At 46.8% G+C, this 26,216-nt stretch overlaps 2 protein-coding genes across 4 annotated transcripts in view; one reads left to right on the plus strand and one right to left on the minus strand.

Annotated features, from left to right (window-relative positions):
• Positions 1 to 1,578: 1,578 nt before the first annotated feature.
• sec22a (SEC22 homolog A, vesicle trafficking protein) lies at positions 1,579 to 14,252 on the plus strand. 3 transcript variants are annotated; one of them, XM_051930324.1, is made up of 8 exons: positions 1,581 to 1,761; positions 3,070 to 3,144; positions 4,488 to 4,689; positions 5,440 to 5,603; positions 8,091 to 8,270; positions 11,834 to 11,952; positions 13,610 to 13,675; positions 13,922 to 14,252. In XM_051930324.1, the coding sequence occupies exons 3-8, from the start codon at positions 4,508 to 4,510 to the stop codon at positions 14,120 to 14,122; spliced, it is 912 nt and encodes a 303-aa protein (XP_051786284.1). In that variant the 5' UTR covers positions 1,581 to 1,761; positions 3,070 to 3,144; positions 4,488 to 4,507; the 3' UTR covers positions 14,123 to 14,252. The 3 variants fall into 3 exon arrangements, with proteins under 3 accessions (XP_051786285.1, XP_051786284.1, XP_028663913.2); XM_028808080.2 differs by lacking the exon at positions 3,070 to 3,144; XM_051930325.1 differs by lacking the exons at positions 3,070 to 3,144; positions 8,091 to 8,270 and having other exon boundaries at positions 1,579 to 1,761.
• Positions 14,253 to 17,338: 3,086 nt separating this feature from the next.
• adcy5 (adenylate cyclase 5) overlaps positions 17,339 to 26,216 on the minus strand; it is a 144,626-nt gene continuing 135,748 nt past the window's right edge. The window contains exons 14-21 of the mRNA XM_028808081.2: positions 24,737 to 24,901; positions 23,257 to 23,432; positions 23,088 to 23,108; positions 22,871 to 23,003; positions 21,109 to 21,372; positions 19,694 to 19,898; positions 19,134 to 19,258; positions 17,339 to 18,441 (exon numbers count right to left, since the gene is read on the minus strand). Of these exons, the coding sequence (XP_028663914.1) occupies positions 18,313 to 18,441; positions 19,134 to 19,258; positions 19,694 to 19,898; positions 21,109 to 21,372; positions 22,871 to 23,003; positions 23,088 to 23,108; positions 23,257 to 23,432; positions 24,737 to 24,901 (1,218 nt within the window). The 3' untranslated portion in view covers positions 17,339 to 18,312. The remainder of the gene's footprint in view (positions 18,442 to 19,133; positions 19,259 to 19,693; positions 19,899 to 21,108; positions 21,373 to 22,870; positions 23,004 to 23,087; positions 23,109 to 23,256; positions 23,433 to 24,736; positions 24,902 to 26,216) is intronic.

Here is a 26,216-nt window from a genome sequence, read left to right on the forward strand (position 1 = left end):
GTGTCAAGTGGGTTTTCACTCCCACTGTTTCCATTTCTTAATTAATAACCAGTTGTTGTTATTACTGTTTAACCCTCAGCTGTTTTAATGGCTTCAGTGGTTTTCTTTAACCAGCAGCTCAACGATAACGAGATGTAAAGTGAGCCGACAGATCACCAGACTAACTCGATCGACTCTGCGTGTGGCTTCATACAACATCTGCCTTAATAAAATAAATGAGAAGAAACAAAGTGAAGGTCTGAGAAATGCTGGTCAGCTCTGGTCAACAAAACAAGTCATGGCGCCCTCAGAAAAAGTCAAATCGGCAGCTGTGGACAAGCCATAGAATTCAGTGGGTCTCGTTGACACCAAAACGGTGGCCCTGCATCTCATCTCAGGACCCCCACCCACTCCACCTGCACTAACGCACCCCCCATATCACAGGTGCTGGCATTTGAACTGCATGCTGATCACAAGCCAGGTGGTCCCGTTCCACTTTATCCCAGGGGCTGCAGTATCCTTGATTTCCATAAAGATTTGTCAGACCTCAGTCCATCTCGAATGAGCTCGGACCCTCAGCAGGCGGTGGTGTTTCTGGATCGTGTTTATTTGATTTCTTCCATGCATGGCGGAGTTTGAGTGTGCATTTGTGGAGGCAGCGATGAGGTGAGTTCACAGACTGTGCTTTTCAGACGTACCCCGGAGTTCACACAGAATTGTGTTTGTGCCCCCTAAGGGCCCAAAGATCATGGCCATCCAGTACTGGTTTTCGGCCTTGACCTTTGTGTAGAGAGACATCTTGGATTCTTTTAATGACCCAGAGTACCACAGAGGATGAAACCCCTAAATTTTCAATTTTTGATTGAGAATAGATGGCCATTCGTAATTGGCTGCACTACTTGTCTTTCTCAGTGTGGTGAACCCGCCCCCATCTTTATTTCTAAGAGACTCCGCCTCTCTATAATGCTCTTTTTATACCCAATCATGTGACTGACTTCTGGCCACATGACCTCACGAGTTGTCAGGTGTTCCACCAAGTGTGTGTGGTTTTTTTTTTTTTGGTTTTTTTTTAGTATTACACGTCATTTCCAGTCTTTTGTTGGCTCCTCCCAACTTTTTTTGAAACGTGCCGGTGACCTCAAATTCAACATACGTGTGTATTTTTCATAAAACAATAAAATCTCTCAGTCTCAACATTTGACACGTTGCCTGTGTTGTATTGGCTTTTAAATAATTTGCAAATCATCCGATGCTGCTTTTATTCACATTTTACGCAGCGTCCCAACGTTTCTGTAAACGGGGTTGTCTGAAAATGTGCCACCGAGTGAAGTGTTGCTGCTGTCTGCGTTGCCCAATGCGGCCCAGTGCTTCATTTACAGACGGACCCACCTCGAAATGTCAGCGGTGAGCTCCCCTGGCCCGCTTCGCACTGCTTACTTTCTTATTTCCCACTCGCGCTACGAGGCACACCCCCATTGTCGTTAGCGACGGCTCCGCCCACTTACCTCGCTCGTTCTCCGCCTTTTCACCTGCGCAGGTGTCGACTCCCCTCGTCCCGCCCCGCCCCTCGCGCGTGCCTTCCTGCCGACTGGTCCCGCCTTTACCCACAATGCACCGGCGCGGCACGAGCCACGTAAACCAGACGGCGCGAGGAGCTGCCTGGCTGAACCAGAAGTGTTTGTTCCTGCGGCGGCCGCACCAACGTGGACCTGGAGAATGAAGCGGCTCACGAGTTCAGGAGGTGCTCGTGTATGAGACCCCCCGAATAAACGCGGTGTTGAGGTAAGCGCGCCAGCGGACGTCTCTGCCGGGTGATGAACGGCAGCGCGGCGCTGAGCAGGTGGTTTTGCCAGTGGCTGCGGTTTGTAAGTCTGCGCACACCCCCCGGCCAGTGCTGCCTTGTGCGGAAGGCAGCAAACGTAGAAATCGTCGGCGCCGACGTGCGAAGAGCCAGGGAGCGTGGTATTCCCGTCGGACGGCGGCGGATGGCCTGTGCGGCACCAGTCTGTCCTGTCCTGTCCTCTCCTCTCCGCCTCCTGTCATTTTAGGCCAGAGTGACGTTAGCACAACAGCAGCCTCGCGAGCCGACAGTCGCCGCATTGTTTGGAAGGGCGCAGCGTTGTGATGGCGTATCCGAAATTATTTGTCTGTTCGGTTTTGTACTAAGCGACCTTATAAATTACACGCGCGCTCTTAAACGGTTCCCTTCGGTTTGCATTGTGACTATCGGCCGATGAAGTGACACAGCTGGAGTCCGATGTGAGCGCGGATCGGGGCACCTTGTGCTCTGTATATAGCGCCTTTTAATTAAAGACTATACAGAGAAGGGCATCTTTTGTTAACAACCGACAAGTGTTAGCATTTGGCAAAGGTTCCTGTGAAATGTAGCGGCCCAGATAGGGGACCTCCACACCAGGCTGGTTTTTGGTCTTTGTTTTCACTTTGATGCAACATAAGATGGGAGATAAAGTGTCTCAGAGGCCGAGAGACTCCTTTTTATTGGGACGGGCATCATTTCGAGCCACAATTGGCACCATTGTTTGAAAGACGTTTGTTTTAATAGTAGCTTAGTTACGTTACTTGCCACAATCGGTGTGACTGCATATGTCACACAGTCCCTTACTTTGACATGTCATGCGTTACAAACAGTGCGGTACTTTTATCCCTTTGTATGAAAATCTGCGCATTTGTCAGCATTTGTGATGAGACCCTTCAGTCAGGTCACCTGGCTGCCTTGCACCCAGTGCTGCTGTGGCAATCGCTGGCTCCATCTGACCCTAAACTGGCTGAATTAAATCTACCTCTCGACACGTGCAGGTAGGGATGTTTCTTCAATGGTATCAGGTCTTTACCCCCTTGTCAGCGTCTTGTTCCTCCTTGCAGTGTTTTCAATTTTACAAATCTTCTTAGCCGAGTATGTCCAACAAGTTGTTATATGTACTGGCGCCTCTCAAAAAAACTGCAATATTGTGAAAAAGGTTGTTTGTTTTCATAATTTATATACTGCCGATTCACATTAATACGTTAGGGTTTCTCTTTAATTCCTTGAACAATCTATAGTTTATCTTTAATTGCTTTTTTTTTTTACAGACTAAATCAAGAATGACTGTGCATATCTCTGAAAAGTCCGACCAGAAATCCTTGTGACCTCCCTGAAGTGGGCAGGTGAAGTGTTGTAACTCATAGCTGGGAATACTTTGAGAGGACATGGATTGAATGAGCTCATGTGACAATGTTAGGCTTAAATAGCTTCATTTAGTAAGGAAAATCTTCAGTCTGATAAAGACCCTGTGTCGTTTGTCCCCAAATGAGAGCATTAGCAGTACGAATGGGCGGGCTGATGGCTTGGACATTCACTGTGTAACAACAGTTAAAGAACGCCATGAATTGAATGTTATTCTTTGGTTGTATTAAAGAATCTTCCAGCATGCAGTCCGGCCCTCGACTGAACATTGCTCTAGTGCTTTCTCTATCCTGCAGTTAGCCAAGGTGATGTCAGTGCCTGGGTTGTTGTGTTCTCCTGGCACTGTAGGAGCGAGCAGACATTTGAAAAGTGAACGCTTACGGCTGGCCGCAGTTCATAGTTCTGGAGCTGAGGAGGTCCGTAGCTGTGGTGCTCCAGCATTTTGCTAGAAATCTGTGGTAACAGAAAACATCCCCACTGTTTCTCCAGGCTGAGCTTAAGAAATTCCATCCCACCCCATACCCCCAGACTGATATGGCATAATAGTGAAAATCAACCTTAATAAAAAGATAAGTGTCTGTGTGTCTTTCTGGATACCGTGTCTCTTGTAATAAATGACTGAATGAATATCACAAGCATTTTCAGTAATAAAGTGTATTATTCATTTCAGTAGATGGTGCTTCACAAACGTTAACCCCGCTTTTACAAATCCCAACACCAAATGGCACATAATGGCAAGGGCCTGCGTCGATTACTTAGATTTCAACCCATCTAAGACAAGGAGCCCAGCTAGGGTATAATAAAAAAGGAATAGCAAGCAACATAACAAAAATAAGCAGAAGTGAAATCTCCAGTCTACTGTATGTGAAAGAATAAAATTTCATAATGAGGTTATGTACTGTAGATGAGTGCAAAATGTATGAAATATGCAGAGCACAGTGGCACAGCCATAGTGTTTAATATCACTCTGTTGTGTATCGTCCGTGTGAAATTTTTTTACATCAACGCAGAAAAATCATTTGATCAAAAAAGTAGGAGCCTTGATTGATTGCATCAGAACTGGTTTGTAAATGAAAGAGAAAAATTTCAGATTCTGCGTTCAACTGTGCGGCTTTGAAGTCGAGTCATGTGAGCCGTGATACGGCAGTCATTCTGTTTGAACCAAGTGTCCCAGTGGTCATGTCTGCCAAAGTAATGGCCTGAACCTCACAAGATTGGAGTGTTTAAGGTAAAATGACATCCAGTCCATAGCTGTGGCCCTGAGGGCCCGTGTACACTTAACTGTATTGTTCTTAACGTCTTATTTGTGTGTTCTTTGCTTTAGGTGTTAAGTAAATAATCAAGATGTCCATGGTGTTGTTTGCCTCTGTAGTACGGGTGAGAGATGGCCTCCCGCTTTCAGCTTCAACAGACTATGAGCAGGATAAGGCAGTTCAGGAATCAAAGAGGCACCTCAAGTCGCTGTCCAAAAAACTCGGCCACTTCCCTGACAGATGCACTCTGAGGATTGGACAATACACCATCAAGTAAGGGCCGCTCCCCGCCATCCTTTTGTTTTGTTATTCAGTGCTGTACTCGTTGCAGTTATTTAAACTTTAGTGTCACTTTTGTCAAGCTCTGCGTTAAACATTTGCAGCATTTATTTTGATTTTGTTTTGGTCCTTGACCACTTGCGTATGCTGTTTTGTTTCTGTGTCTGAGGTAAGCATTTTTAAGCAATTGTAAGTTTTTTTTTTTTTTTTTTTCCGGAGACTTGTATATTTATTACTTTCAGCAGGGGCCTGACATTTTCTTATGCAAAAATTACTGAAGCAGCATTTTTTATTTATATATATATATAAAAAAAAATTGTATATGTCGGCTTATTTGGAAAGACTTGGGAGTTTAATAAATAAGTAAACAAAATTGAAACGATTTTAGTGACTTCAAGTCTCCTGTTCACCAGTTAGGATCTTAAGAAGGCTTCATTTACTGTATTTGAGTAAGCTTTTATTTCAGTGTCCTTCATTCTGTATATGATGCATTATATTTATATTTAGCCACCTTGTATGCTATATAATAAACTTGTTATTCAGATGCAGTCATTATGATTTTTGAATATTAGTGAGGAGATTAACTGCATAATCAAAGAACAATCCTGTAATCCGCAAAGGATCCATGCTGCCTCTCTGAAAGTCCTTATTTATATAAAATAATTCTGACTTTTTGTTTGATTTGCCTCATAATGGGAATCTCAATGGTGAAAAGCCTGGACCTTTCTTTGTTTTTTCTTTCAGCTTTACCAGTTCTTTAGGTGTTGGTTACATGATGGTTTGCACAGAAAGCTACCCCAGCGTCCTGGCCTTCTGCTTTCTGGATGAGCTGCAGATGGAGTTCATCGTTTCATACGACACCAACAAAATAAACGGCGCTGTTAGGCCGTACTCTTTTATTGAATTTGGTAAGCCCCCCTTTGTAGTTTGTACAAGTTGGATGAATGATGGATTGCCTATTTAATGTCCAAGATGTCTGTTCTTATTTAAGATTAAAGGTGTAAACTGTGGGTTGGCTCTTCTGTGTTACACAATTCAAATGCTTACAGTTAAAGTGGCTTTGTCAGTTTTGGTCAAACGGCCAACGTTATCAACTGCAGCAGTGATTGTGCCTGTCTATTTCAGTTACCTTGTAAGTTCACAACGAGTAGCAACATCTGAGTTGTAATGATTGGGGGGGGGGGGGGGGGGGGGGGGGGGGGTCCTGTGTGTGTGTGTGTATATATATATATATATATGTGTGTGTCGAGTGTATCCTGCCTTGTCACAGTTACCCGTTTGTTAATTTCAGTTTTGCTTTACTCAGACCAGTTAAAGGATAAGTTTGATATTCTTCAAGTCAAGGTAACTTCTTCACAAACATGACACATACGAGGTGAGATTCAAAAATAACTGGGCTGAGTGTGGGGCTTTCATGGAAAACCGTCTGGAGGTCAGCCGGGTGTGAATCATAGAAATATACCCTCTCAAAGCGCAGACCGGCTAGGTGTATCCTGTGAATAGCCCAGTCAGTATCTGCACAACAATCACTACACGAGTTGCCGCGATAATGACGGGTGAAAAAAAAAAAATCAAATAGTGAATCAACATCAAATTTCTCGCTAATTTTCTCTTTTTTCCGTAAAGCAGTTTTTGACTGACAAAAACATTCCTGTCATCGATCATCCGCCCTATTCGCCTGATTTAGCTCCTTGTGATTTTTACTTGTTCCCAAAAATCAAGTGACCTGATAGGAAGACTTTTTTTTTTTCTTCAATGGATGAAGTGTAGACAGAAACGGCAAGTTTATCAAACCTTTTGCCTCACCACTGGTTAGATTCTATACTTTTATTTTCCAGTGGTGCCCCATTAGCCTCCATTGTAAAGTGCCAGTGAGAAAAAGATTTTTAAAAAATGTGTAGGAAATGCTTCACTTTAAAACCAAATTAGTGTGGCGGAGTGGTGGCTCTGAGGCTAAGGATCTGCGCTGGTATCCCGAAGGTTGCCGGTTCGAATCCCCGTCACTGCCAAAAGGCCACTGCTCTGCTGGGCCCTTGAGCAAGGCCCTTAACCTGTAATTGCTCCAGGGGCGCTGTACAATGGCTGACCCTGCGCTCTGACCCCAAGGGGTATGCAAAAACTACCAAATTTCTAATACAAGAAATTGTATAAGGCGAAATAAAGAAAAAGAAAAAAAGAGAGAAAATTTTACAGGGCAGGTGCATATATACTGTGTTTGGTATTTTTCAAGTCAGTTATTTCACCACAAGCTTATTCTTTTACGTACACATTACACGTAAGCTTACATCGTTTCAGCCTCCTGAAAAAAAATAAATGCAAGATAAATGTGTTGTCTGCACCCCAGTGTTTCTCCTTTCACGATACCTACAGGTTATACTTCCCAAATATCTTCTGTGAACCTCGTGGTTTGTGGCTCTCCTCTGTCCTGTCAGTACTTGAGAGTATTTAAGTGATGTTTAACTCCACTGTGTGCTGAGGGACACACAATCTGCAAATGTTTAGAACGGCGTAAGGCAATGGGGATTACAAATGTTTGCCTAAAGAAGAATAAGAAAACTGGATAAACGTATCAAGGAGCGAGTGAGCTGACATGTGCTTCAGTGTGGAAAGCCTTATTCTGAGCTGAGAAATTGAGCAACGCGCCTGATTTAACAGAATTCGATTTCTCTGTGAGTGATGAGGTGATGTGGCCATGTAAACTCTCTTGAGGATTTGGTTGTTCTTGTCGGCCTTTGTGTTTATTTGCTTACAGCAGCCTTGGTTAGAAACATCCACAGAATAAATAGCCAGAGGCAGAGGTTCAGGTAATCGCGTTATTCTTCCTCCTGGCTGAAATGGTGCATCTCAATACACATTGATGAGCTGAGTGCCCAGCGCTAATCTCGGCAGGGTGTCACATTTGCTGTGTAGTCTGATGACTTTTTAAATACTGCTGTCACTGAAGTAAAAATAACTGCAGTGTTGTTGTTGCGGCAGCACTAGGTGTAAGTCAGGGCTCAGTCACACAGACGAAATGAAATGACTGCACTGTGTGCACCTACATAAGACCTTGGTTTGACTAAAGAGCGTTATAAAACTCAGCACAATTATGACAGGAGTCGGACATCTTTACAGACTCAGTGTCTAATGATGAGGTTTGAAATCTTTTGTGCAGTTTAATTATGTTGGAGCAATTTGAAACAGGAGAGCTCTAGAAGGTTAGTTGTTTGTGTGTAAATGTGGATTATTAAGAGAGCAGATTTCAGTCTTAAATGTGTGTGTGTGAGAACACTGAAGGGCCTACTGGATGTCTGTGTCTTGCTGGTTGCTCAGGCTGAGCCTCTGCTCATTGAACAGCTCATGTAAAAAAAAAAAAAAATAACTTTTTTCCCCCCCCCCCCCCCCCAATTTTTAAGATAATTTTATTCAGAAGATTAAACAAAGGTATAACAGCCCACGCTCACTAACAACAAAGATCAATCTTGCGGATATGCAAACTGAAATTAAATTGAGGCCTCCCTACCAGCTCTCCACGTCAGATATTGGAACCTTAAATGGATTTGCAAACTTTTCCCCACACAAATATAAAGGAATCGGTAAGTGTTTTTATTTATTTTAATTATTTTGTATGTTGTTCTACTAATTAACGTGTAGCTTTTGTTTCTGTGACCACACCACCTTTGTTTTTGTATCACATGTTGCTGAGCTTAAGGTCTTTACCTGTAACAATGTTGATTCAAAAGGAAGCAAAACGAGCTGCAACTCTCATGTGAACTACACAGCAGATACTCCGACGTTATTGCACAGTCGCACCAAAATTGTATTTTTATTTTGTAATTATTTAATTCTGTTCTTCTTTTGCTTAAACTGTTTCCCTAGCTGTTCTGGATCTGCTGTCCAGGTTATGCTGTATGTCTCGTCAGTCTGCTTCATGCACGTCGTACTTCTGGCTTTAACACCCCGCTTTAATTCTTTGTATTTGAGGGTTTGCCAGTTCCATACTCTGAATCTGCTGCTGTGCTGAAATCATTGGCTAAGCTTTCAAAGTATCAACTTCCTTTTAATATCTGACATGCCTTATGGACACAGGATTTCAGCAGTGAAATTAAGTTTATTGGATTAACAGAAACTATGTAATATGCATCATAACAAAATTAGATAGGTGCATAAATGTGGGCCCCCCGACAGCGATATGACATCAATACTTAGTTGAGCTTCCTTTTGTCCTCTAGACGCTGTCCTCCTATAGCCTCTGATGAGTGTCTGATTCTGGATGGAGGTATTGTTCACCATTCTTCATACCAAATCTCTCCAGTTCAGTTCAATTTGATGGACAGCCTGCTTCAAATCATCCCATAGATTTTCAATGATATTCAAGTCAGGGGACTGTGACGGCCATTCCAGAACATTGTACTTCTCCCTCTGCATGAATGCCTTTGTAGATTTCCAACTGTGTTTTGGGTCATTGTCTTTTTGGAATATCCAACCCCTGCGTGACTTCAACTTGGTGACTGATGCTTGAACATTATCCTGAAGAATTTGTTGATATTGAGTTGAATTCATCTGACCCTCGTCTTTAACAAGGGCCCCAGTCCCTGAACTGGCCACACAGCCCCACAGCATGATGGAACCTCCACCAAATGTGACAGTAGGTAGCAGGTGTTTTTCTTGGAATGCGGTGTTCTTCTTCCGCCATGCAAAGCACTTTTTGTTCTGACCAAGTAACTCCATTTGTGTCTCATCAGTCCAAAGCACTTTGTTCCAAAATGAATCTGCTTTGTCTAAATGAGCATTGGCATACAACAAGTGACTCTGTTTGTGGCGTGAGTGCAGAAAGGGCTTCTCTTTCCTCACCCTGCCATACTGATGTTCTTTGTGCAAATTGTGCTGAATTGTAGGACGATGTAAAGATACACCATCTGCAGCCAGATGTTCTTGCAGGTCTTTGAAGGTGATTGGTGGGTTGTCTGTCACCATTCTCACACTCCTGCTCATATGCCGCTCCTGTATTTTTCTTGGCCTGCCAGACCTGCTGGGTTTAACAGCAACTGTGCCTGTGGCCTTCCATTTCCTGATTCCATTCCTTAGTTACAGAAACTGACAGTTTAAACCTCTGAGATAGCTTTTTGTAGCCTTCCCCTAAACCAGGAGACTCGACAATCTTTGTTTTCAGATCTTTGGAGAGTTGCTTTGAGGATCCCATGCTGTGCCTCTTCAGAGGAGAGTCAAAGGGAAGGAAGCACAACTTGTAATTGACCACCTTAAATCCCTTTATATCTCATGATGGACACACCTGTCTATGAAGGTCAAGGCTTAACGAGCTCATCAACCAATCAGCATTGAGCAGTGACAGGCATTCAAATCAGCACAATGACAAGGGGACCCACATTTGTGCACAGCCAGTGTTTCACATTTGATTTAATTTCATACAAATAAATACTGCGTCACTAAAAATCTTTGTTTGGAAAACACCGCAGTACTCAGATGTTTCTAGGAAACGAAAGACAGACCACTGTTATCTTTATTGTTGAAAGGAGAGTCCATTATTATGCAGGCTGAGAGGGGGTCCCAAACTTTTTCATATGACTGTGTGTGTAATCTATATCTCTATCACACACACATTTGTTTGCATTAAACACAGTTCAGGTTCAGACCTGATAGAAATCGTAGAGAGTTTTAACGAGTACGATTTATGAGATGTTGACCGTTTATTTCCTCGTGGTCTCTCCTGTTGGCTGCACTCATCTTTTTTCAGAGTGGTGTGCCAGTGTCTGACTCTGTTTATATTTTATAATACTGCGATATCCAAAAATATCAAGGTTGTAGTCCTTAGTAGATATCTCAGCTGCTGTTAGTGTTAAGCTAACTTTATGTTGGCAGTGTAGTGTTTGTTTTCTTTCTTCATTTTGTTTTATGTATTTTTCATTTTTTTTTCTGTATGTAAGCACCAGTGCCATCATGTTTACCAGTTGTTTTCATGCCAGGACACTGGTGCCCTCTTCCTCCTCCTCCTTCATTGTCTTCTATGCGTAGCTTGAGAATGTCCACCATGTGTGATATTTGACCACAAACAGGCCGTGCAGTTGTCCCCACCAAAAAGACAAAGGTGGTGTTTGTTTTTTTTTTTTTTTTTCCTCCCCATGATGAAAAGTCTTTTTGTATTTTGTCTTATAAAAAAAAAGTGAACTGGAACTAAACAATGAGAGCTTTGTTTAAAATATAAACGCTGAATATGCTCCAACTTGGAGAAATGCTGACTGGTCGTTAGTTTATCTGAATCAGGTAATCCGTTGCTGCTCTTGCCATTTTTCATGTTTGTTTTGCACAAGTTTGCTGTTCAGATTACAGTCCAGTGATATTTTAGGGTTCATCTGTTAAAGAAACCTGAGCAATGGAACTTCAGTTCCATGTAAATGTAGACAGTTGATTGAGAGCGAGTGTTTAAGAGGGAAGGTGCATAGCCCCCCAGACGTGTCTCTTCTGTACTCCATGTATGGCCGATTGTGTCGGTGAGCTTTATGTTGTACAGGACACACTAGTGAAGGAGTGCAGTTCTGCTCCTTTTACTTTCCCTTTTGAATTTTCATCAAATGTCGTCGTTGTTTTCACCGTCCATGAAGACCCCACCTGCCTGTCTGGGTGTTTGATGATTTGCTGTCTGCCTCTGACACGAGGTGCAGATTTTACTGGAAATGACTAAACGGCAGTTGATTTTCAGCCAGTTTGGAGCCCACCGCTTTCTGTAGAGAAACGCACACCAGATGGACACCTTGAGGTGTTTGCTGTCTGACTGCTGTGCTCAGATGCGAGTCTCCATGAAGTGCGCTATCCAGAGGGGGTCGTTGGTTTGTTTCTGAATGTCCTGTGCTTTGTTCATTTCAGATCCTGCTGATCCTTTCTTCTGTATAAGGCCTTTGTCTTTACATTCTTTTTCTGCTTCTTCTTCTTTTATTGTGAATTGACAAGTAAACCAAAAACGAAGTTTACTCGAGAGCATCAGAATTGCTGGACCCCCAATGCCCATCTGATGATTTGGAATTTTTTATTTCAAGTTTGGCCTTACTTAGTGGGTCTTCAAATTCCAATAAAAGCCTTCAGTGTTGTGTGCGCTCCCTGACTAATTGGGTTTTTTTTTATGTTTTTTTTTTTTTTTTTTCAGCACCAAACCAAATGCTGGAACCCGTGACCTTGGCAGGCATCATCTCCTGTATGCTTAGCCTGTTATGTGGAGCCCTGAATTTAATCCGAGGAGTTCACGCCATAGAAAGTGTTTTACAGGTAGGATTTGTGCTAATGCTGCAAAAATGACACATGGGGTGCTGCCTGGGTGGCACAACACATGACGTGTAACTGGTCACCTCCCTAATGTGAAGTTGTCTTCGTGTCGGTCATTGTATCTGTGACAGTGAAAGTCTGTACATTTTTAATTTCATATTTAAGCTTGGTGTTTAAACCGTCATGTTTCTGATTTATGTGTGTGGTTTTAGCTCCCCGTTTTAAAGACTTTTTTTTTAATAGTGAAGTTTCCAGTTGTGTAAAAGCCCGGGTGGTTTTCGTATTTAAGTGTTGTGCACACAGAAGCTCATTATGGATCTCTGACGTTCTGACACTTTGTGTCCTGATGAAGTAGTTGGTGCTGCTGGATTTCTAGGCGTGTGGTGCTGGAACAGAAAAGGCCGACTTGGATCCCGAGTTAAGAATGGGATGAGGATGCGTTTTGAGTTTGAAAGTGCGGCGCTTCGGAGAGGCTGATAGGCTGGGACACTGGTGGCCTGATGTGGCCTGTGTCCCAGGAGTTCCGTTTGATGTGTTTTTGCTGTTATGAAGTTTGAGAGTGTTGGCTCCACTTCAGATTTGGCTTCAAAGACTTTCAGAGAGTTGACTGTGGCTGAGCATCGGCTCGTTTTCCTCTCGCCTTCATTGAATTGACCGGGCAGGTGGGCTGCTTCCACATTATTGCTTTCTTTTGATGATTACAAGCAAAACCACAAAGTCCGACTGTCTGCTGTAACTCCAGAAATCCGTTGGTTCAGCTTGTGTGAATCTGCAGAGGTTTTCAGGTAATTCAAGCCGCAGGTCCGCGTTTAGCCATTGCAGATGCAGAGAGACGACCCTCACTTAGCCATAATGGTCGGCTTTAATCGACACAGCCTCGGTGAAGTCGGTCCCTGTTCTTGGGACGTACGCCACTGGGCCTTTTACAATATGAGTGCGTGTTCTGGACAGCCCCCCAAAAACTCTGTCACACTCCGATGGGTAAGAGCTGTAGTGCCAACATGCGATCTGCCAGTCTACAAGTTCAACTTTTAGTGCTGGGCTGGAAAGGGTAAAAAAATAAATAAAAATAAATAATAAAGCCTCTTTCCTTTAACTGGTCCAGCCGTGTCCTTAGTTGTTTGTTTGTGTTCTCCTCCTCACTCTGAGGCTTTTCAAACTGTTTGTTAAATTTATAATGTAATTAATTACAAGTTGGAAGGAAATGGCAGTCAAGTCCGATGAAGACGCAGAGTCACAGTAACCCAAAACCTGTGGCCTGGCGGACCTCCTCAGAGGTGGAGTGGGACTTCCCAGGAATTGGGCTACGTGTGGTTTCAGGCCTGCTGTCTCACCTTGGGGGGCATACAGTGTGGCAGTGGGCTCTGATGAATTGAAGGTGTCGAGTGCAGCCTGCTGTTCAGAAATCCAAACACGATGGTGACAAGCTTGTGTGTTGTGCTCCTCACTGCCATGTGAAATTTGAAGTGCCGGTGATGACGAAGGTCCAGTGTGGCGAGTCATGAATTGCTGCCGTGAAATGACGGACTGTGTGTGTGTGTGTTTGTTTGTTGGTTGGTTTTCTTTTTGTAAATACACTTGAGATGAATTCTTAATTAGCTCTCAAATGTAACATCAGTAAAGGTGTTCATAGTAAATTGTGATGATTTTAATTTTGCAGACTGAAGAGGAGGATTTGAATTGTATTGTTGCCTTTTTCATTGGAACTGCTGCCTGTTTTTATCAAGTGAGTGTAAACCTCGTTACTTTTTATTGATTTCTTTACGTTTTTATATGTGAATTGTGTCCATTCATGTCACATTGCCATTGATCAGATATGAATTTAGTTGAAGGCCTTTCCTCTCATGATGATTTTAAATCAGACGTACAGGTTGCCGTGAGTTCTTCTTCTTCTTCTCCTCCTCCTCGTTGTCCCTTCTGACTTTATGTCCGCTGCCTTGTAATTCTTTCTCTTTCTTTGGTGTCTTTTCAGTGTTACCTGTTCACGTTCTGCACCGGCTGGAGGAGCCTTAAAGCCTTCTTGTCGTTTGCGCTCATCTGCCTCTGTAACCTTTACCTGTACGAGTTAAGGAACTTGTGGCAGCTTTTCTTCCACGTTACTGTGGGGGCGTTTGCCACATTGCAGATCAGACTGAGGCAGCCCCAAGGAAAAGCTCCGGACTACAACGTCTGAAGGTGCCCCCTTGACGAGGAGATCTCAGGAAGTGTGCGCCCCTTTTTCACCCCCACGTCAGCCGCAGCTACAGTAAGAATACGTCTGTTATACCCCAAAATAAAACCTTCAAACAAATGGTTCTTCATGATGCGTGTTGCCATGCTGTGCAGGTGATGCCCTGTTAATGTACGGCCGCGCCTGGCGTTGGGTACGAGTTCATGAATAAACACAAAACTTTATTACAAACCACAGAAAAACTAAATGAGGGGAGCAGCAATGGTGGGCACACATTTAAACTGAAGTGAACTGGGGGTACCCATGACTTGCAGGTCTTCCTTCCTTCTGCTTAAACCCTCTTCAGTCTGTGATGATGAGGAGGAGCTGGCAGACATGTTGGTGTGAAAGCCCCCCACTACCTCAGGACGCCTCACCTCTCTGCCCTCCCTTCATCTCTCAGGGGGCTGCACATCTCTTCCAGTTTCCTGAGGCTCTGCTCAATGGCTGGCTGGCTCCCAGTAACTGAGGTCACTGGGCGGCTGGCTGTGTGCTGCCAGGCGGGGGACACCAAATGATTGAGAATGGCTTCGGAGCACAGGGGCTGCTGTCCTGAGATGCTGCCGTGTATTCATGCGCCTCAAGTTTGAAATGGTTCATCAATTAAAAAGCTGAGGCTGCTGCAGGACTTGCTGTGGGCGCCGATGACATCTCCACACTTCTGCTGTGGTCGACTGTAATGGTGGAGCACAGAGGCTGATGGGTAATTCAGACCCTCACAGTGCAGCCCTCTGAACCCCTGCACCATTCTTTGGGCAGAAAGTGAAACCCGCTGTGTTGTCAGCGTCTGCCCACCGTGGTTACCAGTGACCCTCGTCTTTATAGACCACCAGTATTTCTGTTGTGTAGACCTGAAGTTTAAGGCTTCATTCTTAATAAATTCAACATGCTGTGTGCGGGGGGATTCTGGCTAAAGTTAATTGGGAATAATGGGGGGGGGGGTTTGTTAACTTTCCTCCCCCTCACGAATCTCAGCTGATTCTCCTCAGGTGTCTTTTTCATCAACCCCCCCCCCCCCGTCTGTCTTGCGTGTGTGTGAGGGTCATCCTTCCATGTGTAAATGAGCCAACCTGTGCTCTGCACACCTGGGTGCCACTTACAGGGTGTTCTGCCATTCCTCATCGCGTCAGTCACCAACACAGCCAGCCTTATGGAACAAGAAGACAACCCACATGTGCCATTCAGGTGACTTGCACTCCAATCAGGCCATCGTCCCACGCTGCTTAACCTGGTCAGGGTGGTCCATCTGGTGTCCCATGTCACTCCAGAAGCCAGGAAGTAAAGCAGGTTGGGTGATTGTTGTTGTGTTTTACACCATTTCTCATTTTTATTTTCGGCCACATCAGGCACTTTGCAGTTCTGTCACTCGTCACTGTCGACACTTCAGGAGGTGACGCATCTCTTATCTCTTTAAAATTCCAAATCCAAAAATAAAAAGGAGGCCAAAGAGCAACGTGTTGTCATTGAGGCTGATGGAGTTTTAGAAAGGGGAGAAGACCAGGAGAGGCCCGCTGTCTGAAACGTCCCCCGTGTGTCACTGATCAGGGGGTCCTCTTTGCAGGGTTAGCCCTCCTCTGTCCACCAAACGTTCTTCTCTTTGTGTTTCTTTTCATCTGTCTGAGGTGCAGGCCATTTTCTTTATTTCTTTTTTGCTTCTGTGCCCTGTGGTAGGCTGGCGCCCTGCCCGGGGTTCGTTTCCTGCCTTGTGCCCTGTGTTGGCTGGGATTGGCTCCAGCAGACCCCCATCACCCTGTAGTTAGGATATAGCGGGTTGGATAATGGATGGATTTGTGCCACCCGAGGAGATTCCTTTTCCAATTCTGTCCTTTTTCTTTTGTGACCACAGCCATCAGCACTTTTTGCTTTTTATTACAGCTGCTTTGTGCCAATGCCAGTTCATAGGCTACACCATCCATCCATTCAGAGAAAGGGCCAGCAGGGCATTTGGAGCCCACCCAGCAATCATTGGGCAGAAGGCAGGGATAACACCTGGCCAAGAGTCCCGGGTCCATCACTGAGGGACGTGTCAGGGATTCACTGAAAGGCTAGGAGAGTCGGAAATGACAAAGGGAGCGGCCAGTTTGTGGGGTCAGACGAGGCCTCGCCCGATGACCTCCTCATCTTGGGCCAGTTCCACTGTGCTCACTGCCGAGTTTCCTTTGTGTGGTGTCTGCTGGACCAGCCAGTTTGTGTGTTACACTTGGATTGCTACCCTTTCTCACACTCCCAGATTGGCACTTTGCTGCCCCCTGCTGGTGAAGGTGTGACTCTCCCAGTGCACTGCATCACTCCCGCTGCTCAAATCTCCTCTGGCAAGGTTTGTGCCATGGCATGATAAATTTGTGAGCCCCTACGCCCGAGGTTGGCACCACACATCAGGTAAGAGTCAGACCTGGACAAGGAGATGACCGTTGTCCACTACAGTCCACTTAGTGACACTGGGGCAGCAGACCACCATGACGTCAGACACTTGGGCTTCAGCATGTGAACAAGTCCTCCGGTGTCCCAGCATTCCCTTCCTTCTCCTCATCAGCCTTCTTCGTTTTGTGTGTAGGCCTTCGATGTCCCTGACAAAGAGATCTTCTCTTCTCCACTTGGCGGTGCTTCACTTCAGGCTTTCTCATCCTAACCCTTGGGAGATGCCGAGGGTCAGCAAGTGAACAGAAGTGACGATAAGTGACAACCCACTGCTAGGATTGCTGGGAGCCTGAGGAGGAGGAGGAGGAAACAGCCATCTCCAGAGTTTACTAATGAGAACACCTAAGCCAGTGCAGCCTCCATTCTGAGGAGGGGACCAGAAAGTGGACGCCTTGTCCTGCAAAGTCTCTGAGTGACAATTGGGAATACAGATCTGCTGGCCAGGAGGTTGAGACTGATTGGTCAACCAAGGGGTGGACATAAGCGGTGGTGGATGAGTGGAAAGTGTGAAGAAATGGAATTAAGAGAACATCAGCGCCACCAAGGCAGGTGGATAGGACAACGATGACCTCGAAGTTATGACGTTTCTACCCTTCTTATGAATGTAAATTGCAGTCTTCTGAAAATAAGAGAGACCCCCCCAGGGCTGCACCAACTCTACCTCCTCACCATGTTGCCCACTCCAAAGTCGATCTGAGCAGGAGTGCTGGCATCAGGGCGCCACGCTCGTAAACGGAGAGACTGGCAACAAGGAGGCCTCAGCAGAGAACAGGCAAGTTTTATTACACATTGAAAAGGGGGCATCAAAAACGAGAAGAGGAGAAAAGGCAGCTCGAGTAGAAAGGAACAAAGTTGAACATTCATGGGCCGAAAACCGCCTTGTCATCGCCACCCTTCCCACTGGCGGCACCAGCATACGCTTCACTGTAAAAGGACGTCACCGCAGCCGCCTGCTATGTACATGTTAAAAAACGAGAACTAAAATGGAGGCAAATGCATGACGGGTGAGGCCTGCGCCTCGGAACACCAAAAACAAACCAGAAAGGAAGGCAAAATGTGAAAAATGAAGCGTTGAAGACGACACGGGAGCAACAGGCCACTAGGCACTGGGGCGATGCCAGCTTGAGCAGTGCGACTGACCAAGCGGTGGCAGCACCCCTTTGCCGCTCCGCTGGGAGGTACAAGCATGTCGTCCCGGGCTGCCCGCCTGAAAAGTGCACGGTTGCAGTACATTTGTGTTACTTGGTAATGCACACGTAGTGTCGAGTCATTTACAAAATATAGAATCTCAAATATCTGCTAGTGAAAGTACAAAATGACAAAAAGTACAAAAAGCTTCGTAACATTGTCTCTTCTGGGCCTGAGGGGCACGGCCATAGTGCCACCACCGCCACCGCTGCGTCCCGCCCGCCCGCCCACTCACTTTATAAACCGGAGACGCCGGCCGAGGAGGGCGTCCCGCTGGAGTCGTTTTCATGCAGCATCGTGTCGTCCAAATCAAATCCTTCTGAGAACGTCTGTGATGATCAAATCCGCTCGCTCCCCGCCACGCGAGTGAGGGTCTGCCACCAAACCACAAGTGAAGAAGCAATAAATAAATAAAATAAATACATCTTTGGTCACTTGGGACAGCCCGCCAGTCACCTGCCGCGTTCCGATTCCTTTGGGGGGGGGGGCGGCTGAGGGCAACAAGCGTCCGATTCTTCCGCTGGGAGGAGAGCCGACTGCACCGCTAGCTAACTGCTGGGGGGCCCTTCGTTCAGGAAGTAGGTGGTCATTTCGCCCTTCCCTTTCACTTTGACCACACCGCGGTACTCGAGCATGTAGTTGTGGGCGGCCAGGACTTGGTACATGTCGGTGGTCACCTGGAAGAAGAAGAAGGCCATCGTTAGTAGGAGGACATGCCGTGTGAAGGGGGGGGGGGGGGCACCACTCCTGACCATGGCAGGTGATTTAAATAAACCAATCGTGTGACCTTTACACCTTTGATTGGCAAACCCGTCTCTGCCATTTTCAGGTTAAGGGTCCTGCTCAAGGGCCCAATGGAGTAGGATCCCCTCTGGCAGGAACGAGATTTGAACAAAAGGTAAAGAAAGTCAAGTGCAGGGTATGATTGGCATAAAGTGCCCATTGTCAGCTTTCATTTAAGGCTGTCTTTATACATGGTGGGCTCTCTGTATCGCCATGCCAGCCCTTTCTCTCCGTAGCCCCCCATTTGTCTGCTTCATAATAAGACAGCTGTTGGCATCTCATCTTGCCCCTAAGCTTGTGATCACCTTTGTTTCTCAACATGAACGTCAATGTTGTGCCAACAAACGTCAAAGCAGCCATCATGAAACTGGCAAAAATGGAATAAAACACAACGAGACATCAAAAGTATGTCCTTGTCTCGTAAAGTACGGCGGGCACCGCATGTGTGAGGGTATGAATAAAAGCAAACGGCATTCAACGTTAAGTCATCTGCTGTTCGACTCAGTGGACCCTCTCAACCCTTTTACTGCTCTGTCAAAGCCAGCGGGTACAGCGAGAGCCTGGTGAGTGTGTGCCCCCCATTTACCTGAATCCTTTCTGGAACTCCGGTGCTGTCCATGCGGCTTGCTACGTTCACCGTGTTTCCCCAGATGTCATATTGAGGTTTCCGTGCCCCAATGACGCCAGCCACCACTGGGCCAATGTTAAGACCTGTGGAGCAGAAATTGCAGAGGGTCACTAAAGACACCCAGTGGCACCAAGTCCAGCCCTTACATCCCCCTAAGTGAAAGATGCCCATGTCCATGTGACTGGCACTATCTTCTAACCACAAAAGCTTGTGGCGAGGCACACCCATACCGAAACGTGGGCCGACACTCCAGTCAAACGTGACTCCCATGTGTGTGTTGGCATTTTTCTGCTCCCTCTGCTGTGCCCATGCCACACACATTCTGTCCACTCATCTGAATCACCAGTCAGATGCTGATGTCACCCCAATCACAGCACCTGGCAGGCAGGACCACCCACACAAACCTGCGGGCACAGGTGGGGGCGCTTCACCAGTTTATTTTACGTGCAGGTGCCTGTTGTCACGAGATCAAACCGTACTGACGGCGTTCTGAGAGAGAGAGACAGAGCGCGGCTCACCGATCTTCATCTGGAAGTTGTTGAAGGAGTGTTCATTAATGTACTTCATCTGGTCCATCAGCCGCATGGCGTAGTCGGCAAGAGCCTTGATATGCGTCTTCCCTGCCTTGTCAAAGGTGGAATCGTTCAGGCCGGAGGCGGCCATGTAGGTGCTCCCGATGGTCTTGATCTTCTCGAGTTGGCGGAACTGGTCCTCGCTGATTATCTGGATGGACAGACGGAAAAAAGCAAAAAGTGTCAGCGACCTGGAGGAACACAAGGTGGCACGAAATGTACGGGGGCAAGGAGGGAAGTGGAGCAACCTGGGAAGTACGATTATGGATACCAGGGTGTGCTTGGGTGACAGTGCAACCAGTAATACTACAATACCACAGGAAAGGCACTATATAATAATACAGATGTACCAACAGCGCCGGAGAGTGCGGACGTATTACATGTTACATGGTGGGCGTGTAGTCTGGGCGCCATGTGCCAATGTGACCAGTAATACCACTGAGAAATGGACGGGAGAGGCACTCTATAACACAGATACCAATGCCACCAAAGGATAGAGAGGTAAGGCGCTATACATTCTCGTGGTGCCAGTGTGTGGGATGTTGGTTTGCCACAAGAGCAAGAATTTCACAGTAAACAGGGCAATCTGACGACATACTACTGTATCAGGCGTAAAACAGAGAGGCACTTGGGAAAGGCGCTATATGAGCGATACAAACAGCACTAAAGGCTAGGTGTGAAAGGCACTATATAATGAGATAGAAAAGATCCCCCATCAAAAGAGAGGGCACTATGAGGCAGGCAGATGGGCGCTATATAACAGATACTGTACCTAAAGCACTGTACTAAATATGAAAGGCACTATATAATAATAGGTAAGGCGCTACATCAGAGACACCACAAGAGTGCAGGTGAATCTCCCAGCAGCAGCACCACCTGTTCGGCTAACGCACTTCTTCACCTCTGTCTTCTGAGTTCTGCTTTCTGGGTCTCGCCGTGTCTTCTGAATGGTCACATGGCTGATGGCCGCCGTCCCTCGCTCGTCTCTGCCTGCACTTCTGTTTGTGTCTCCACGAGGTGACGTCATTTTTAAAACGTTCTTTGCTATATTAATCGTTTAAGCGGACTGATTCTCTCCGTGTGTGTGTGTGTGTGGTGGGCTGGGGTCCTGTCCAGGCTCAGTTCTTGTGCTGCCTCCTGAGACCCCCAACTCAATAAGCCAAGAGTGCTGGGGTAGGCGATGCAGACGCTCCATTCCCGTCGGTTTTTATTATTTCATAAGCTCCGAGTTTTTTGGGAAGGCCTTTTCATTTTTTTTTTTTGACTATTATCGAAGGCCTTCATGTTGTCACAGATACCCTCACGACTTCTGATCTCGTATTTATGAAGAAGCAGGAGGGGTCCGGTCATGTTGGACGTACCTCGTCGAAATCGGCGATGATCTCGTTCAGAAGCCTGAGACACTCGACTCCTTCGTTGTTGGCCTCCAACTCGACGTAAAATTCAGAGAAATTGCTGATGGAGGCAAACATGACGGCGACGCACTCGCAGGACTGGTAGTAGAGCTCGTCGTTACGGCGCTCGCGGGCCAGGAAGTGTGCGGCGACGTCCTTGGGGAGGATGTTATGAAGCAGCCGTCTGTTGTAGGCCTGCAGCTCCTCCATTTCTTCTTTTTCTTCTGTGGCCTAAGGGGGGACATTCAGACAAAACACACAAATGAATTCACGATCACACCGACTTGCACATCACAAGAACGACCACGGATTGGCCGGGCACCGTAGGCCGAGACCCCACATCGAATCCCACTAATGACAAACGGTGAGCGTCTCGAGGACGCCGTATTTCAGTCATGGCGGCCCCTTTTCGTTCTTTTCCCTAGAATTCTCATCCCTAAACAATCAGCTGGAATTAAAGTAACTAATGATCGTATGTACTCGCGTATAAGTCGGGCTCGTGAAACCTGAAAAATCGATCATAAAATCCACCCGACTCTCGCCCGCGTTCCTCAGACACATCGAGTTTGCTTGCAGCAGCACACTTCCCAATTTCTTTTGCCACTTCAGCGACGTTTAATTTAAAACCAGCTTCATATTTTCTTCTGATTGTCGCTAAGGGACGCTGTTACGATAAAGGGGTATGCGGGGGTGAGATACAAAAACATAAAACCGTGCAAACGTCACTTCGTAAGAGTTCGGGTATTAAATACCGTGTGGTCAGGTAGGCACCATGTGCCCCGTGGTTACTCGCTCAGGCGGGCGGGCGTTAGCGTATCGTAATCTCCTGGACCAATAGCGCGAGTTTTCCACATTTGACTTAAATGACCGACATTATAAAATACCACAAATTAGACGATAAAATCAAGTCCGACTTATCTGCGAGTAGACATTCAGAGAAAGAAAGTCACAGAATCGAGGGCTGCAGATTTATTATACAAAATAATTTCTTGATTTTTACCAAAAATTCTAACACAGGATGGTGGAAATTTTGAAGTAAAATGAGAGCAGGAATGACATGTCACCCAGTAGCAGCCTCGGTTAATGACAGGAACTGACATCTGGGTAAGAAATCAATGGGGTGGGGAGAACCGAGTCCGAGACCCCCAAGGACCACCTCAGCCGTCCGTCAAGTGGCACTGCGTATCAAACCAGCCGCTCACAGTTCCAGGCGAACCCTTGAGGACTCGTCATCTCCTGTCCGAGTCCCCGAGTGCGAGCCGCCGCGTTAAAGTCACGAGTTTCTGAAACGACGCGCCCGGAGCAGGGCAGGGCAGGGCGGTGGTGTCTGGGGAAGAACCCAAAATCCCACGACTCACGCCGGCCCTCTGGAGTTTCGTTTATTTCATCTTAAATGTTCTCTTGGTCTTTTCTTTGTTTAGATTTTATTATTTTCCACGAGTGTCGCGTTGTTTTCTTTCTGATTTATGATGTTAATGACGTATTTATTGGTTCACCCTGTCTGCTTAACGTGGCGCCTAAGGGGGTCTTTGTGAGTCTTTTTCACAAACGAGAAGCCGGCTGCAGCCTGCAGATCTGAGGACTCCGGCCCAGCGGCCAAAGGCTCAGCTCTTATGGCTTCATTTCCGCTGAGGCCCACCACGTTGTATTTGGTCGGCCCCGGTATCGCTGATCGTTTCACTCGTCGGCCCGTCACGTTCACAGACATGACGAGGGACGTGTTGGCTACCTGCAGTTTCCAGAGGAAGTCGAGACGTGCGGTGGACTCCACCTGCTGGGCGTGCAGATACAGCGCAAGGACAAAGACAGTGATGATCACAGGGGTCATAATCTTCAAGGCCACCTTGGATACAGTTATGAAACTGAAAGAGAGAAAAGCAGGAGTGCTGAGCGAAAAGCACGGAGCGCCAACAAGCTGGGTGAAGCGTCAAATGATGGGCACTTACCAGGTTCCATTGGCACGATTACTGAAAGAGAAAAAGGAGTCATTGGTCAGTGTGGCACACTTACAGACACCCTGTGCAGCTAAAGCCTCCTCGGCTCTGGGTGGCACCACGTCCAGCTGTTTTCCAGATCTTTAGTGCAAGTTGCCACACGCACTGCTGGCATACTCACATGGCGTTGGTCGTAACCAGCAGGTCAACATTGTCGAAGAGGCTCACTTCGGGGATCTCTATGATGAAGACGTACAGACATTCCATGAACAGCATGAGTGCCAGCTTGCCGATGCTGCTGATCTGCAGGAACACGGAGCAGGCCAGGAGGCTGAGGAGCACACTGGCAGAAAAGTACTGGGGAGGAGAAAAAGGAAGAAGAGCAGTGAGGAGACGGCACAGGGACACATCTGTCACAAATCCCACCCATTCACATCTCCACGCTGGATTTTGTCACATGGTGACACTTCCAGAGGGTATCTACGGTACATGAGCCATTTTAAAATTTCAAAATGTCCACAATCCTTTGCTGCATTAGCACTGGGCCAGAGGTTTCTGTGGTTTCCTCTCCTCCTTTTGGCTTTGCCTCATTTTCTGTGACATGAAAGGCGTGTAAAGTCATTAGGAAAAGGGGGACGTCAGAGAAGTCTGCACATTCTGGGATGGCCACTCACAGGGAAGGTTCAAATCCAGAGAGCGCTGATCCCATTTCGGTAAGAAACGACAGGCCCGACTGACGTTCAGTTCCATCCTGTCACGTGACTCGTGTTTGATTCAGGTTTCTTATTCAAATCAATTATCTACGAAGTTCTTTTTAAATTTACTGAATGCTGACGCCTGAAAAGAAACGTCTAAGGGATTGGAGCTCCCCTCACAAGAAGAGCACGGTAATAAATGACAAACAGTGAGACGCCAGGGGGTCTCCAATGCCCGGCCACTGTTGACCCTGCGGCCTCGTTCACTACATTTGGGGTCAAAACGAGGAGCAAAATGCTAAGTGAGAATCGAGAAAACCAGCAAAGCTCGAAGCCTTGAAAATCCCTTCAGTTTGCTGACGACACGTCCAGAGTCGATTTGTTTGCCATCTTGGGTACTGGGCAGCAACATTAGTGTGACACGGATTTAAATAGCATCACGGCGATGACGTCATGTGTCACACATCCTGTGATCATGTGACGGCAACAGAGCACCATTACCACCAACAACACGGCAAAAATAATCTCCAAAATGGCGAAGCGGTGACGTTACGTAAGTAAGGTTCAACAACAACACGAGAAAACGGACATTAATGAACACGACGACGACAGGCAGGCAAAACACACAAAGGCGCGCGGGCACAAGCAGCGAGTGGGCGACTGCCGAGAGTTTCTGCTGCTTTCATTGGTCAGCTTAGACTGACCCCCTGGCTCATGCGTTGGTTCAGTTTCTGTCAATTGTTCGTCTTCTTCATTTATTAGTATTGCGTATATTCTGTCCTGGATTGTGTTTTTTGAATGTGACATTTTGATTCTTAGATTTATTATTATGGGCTGGCAGCCTGTCCAGGGTTTGTTGATGTCAGGTAAGCAGGTTTAGAAGATGGATGGGTGGACGGATTTGTTCATGTGACTGGTCATGTGCCCTGTCCCCTCCATGTCGAGTTTGTGCGCAGCATTCCGTACCTCTGGGAAGTTGCAGTTGGGCGAGGTGCTGCCACAGAATCCATCCATCAGGTCCATGGTGTAGTTGAAGCTGGAGCTGCTGACGTGGCAGGCGTTGACGCTGCTGGGGCTGATGTTGAACTCTCTGGCCACGCAGGTGTGAACTTCACTGGTGCTGCAGGTGAACTGGAGGTGAAGAAACAAAACACGGAGTGTAAGAAGAGGCCGTGAAGACGGAAAACAAAGTGAAAATACGGCGACAGATGGAGAGGCTGACCGTGGAGCTCAGCTTAGTGGGGAAGGAGGAGGAGGAGGAGGATGGAAGAACTGACCTCTGTTGTGGTGGCTACCACAAACAAAAGATCACTGAAGGCAGACATTCAAACAGGAGTGGGCCAATAGCTGATGCTCAGGATCGCTCGCAGTCACACAGGGATTAAAGCCATCAGACGGGATGGGCAGCCTTGTGAACTGATGCTGCATCTTTCATGGTGAACATCAGCCCTTACTGCTTTACACGTCGACTCAAGTGTGGGCCGGGCATTCTGACTACCAGGGAGAGGGCAGACAAGTGTGGCCCATGGGAACCCAAGAACTGCCGTCAAGAAACGGACAGAAAGAATCCTGCAGTGTCTAAACGAGAACAAGAGGCAGAAACCGCAGAGGGACACACGCGGAGAAACGGTCAGAAGCAGAGGATGACAGGGCAGGCTGTGCTTACGATGCATCTCCTCACGTGTGAGCGTCTTCTCAGAAGGTTAGCGAGTCTCACGTCACTTCGATGAGGACACCATTCTGAGAGGTTTCTAACCCAGCTAGCGGCGTATTACTAGTATCAATGGCATCACCGTTGGTCATGTGATCAAATGCCCACACGCATGTGACATCGTCACTGTCTCGCTATAGAAGATGGTGGCACACAACACGTAGGGTCCAAGCTTTTGGATTTCAAAAGCTCTCCACAGAGGTCGTTGGCAATAAGACGTTTGCCGTTAGAGTTCTGGCCACCATTGCTTTGTGTAACGGAGAGACTTTTGAGCTTTCGTCTCGTGTGTTTAACTGATGGCTCTTCAGATTTGCCCTCCTGGTCATTTGGACAGGCCAGTGTTCTGTTCTTTTGTCAGGGACACAACAGGAGACGCCAGAGCAAGCTGACCAAAGGCCACAACATTAGCACCGGCTTTCCAAATCCCGCTGTGAGCTCCAGCAGTAAAACCTGAGCTGTGGGACGGTCTGAAGGCGCACCTCACCTGTGACAGTCCCAGCAATGATGACAACATCCTCACCCTCGTGTCCCTCAAGCCCCATTTGAGAAATCGAGGGCACTGGGGCTCATAAGCAGGACCTCCAGAAGTGGAGCAAACCGCCGAGAACTGACGGAGCTTAACCAGCAGCTGTCCAGAGACCTCCTGCTCTTTCCTGGGGTCCTTCTGACCTGGTTGAGTCGGACATCTTGGACTCTGGGGGGGACTGACCAATTTTCTGCACTTTTTTGTCCATA

Source organism: Erpetoichthys calabaricus, chromosome 8 (assembly GCF_900747795.2).
Source record: "Erpetoichthys calabaricus chromosome 8, fErpCal1.3, whole genome shotgun sequence".
Taxonomy (NCBI): Eukaryota; Metazoa; Chordata; class Cladistia; order Polypteriformes; family Polypteridae; genus Erpetoichthys; species Erpetoichthys calabaricus.

What these genes read in the sequence shown, in the direction of transcription:
- sec22a (XM_051930324.1), top strand. Translation starts at nt 4,508, where the DNA reads ATGTCCATGGTGTTGTTTGCCTCTGTAGTACGGGTGAGAGATGGCCTC. An exon ending in ACACAAATATAAAGGAATCG is followed by an intron (nt 8,271 to 11,833) that starts GTAAGTGTTTTT and finishes TTTTTTTTTCAG; the next exon opens with CACCAAACCAAATGCTGGAA. An exon ending in CCATAGAAAGTGTTTTACAG is followed by an intron (nt 11,953 to 13,609) that starts GTAGGATTTGTG and finishes TTAATTTTGCAG; the next exon opens with ACTGAAGAGGAGGATTTGAA.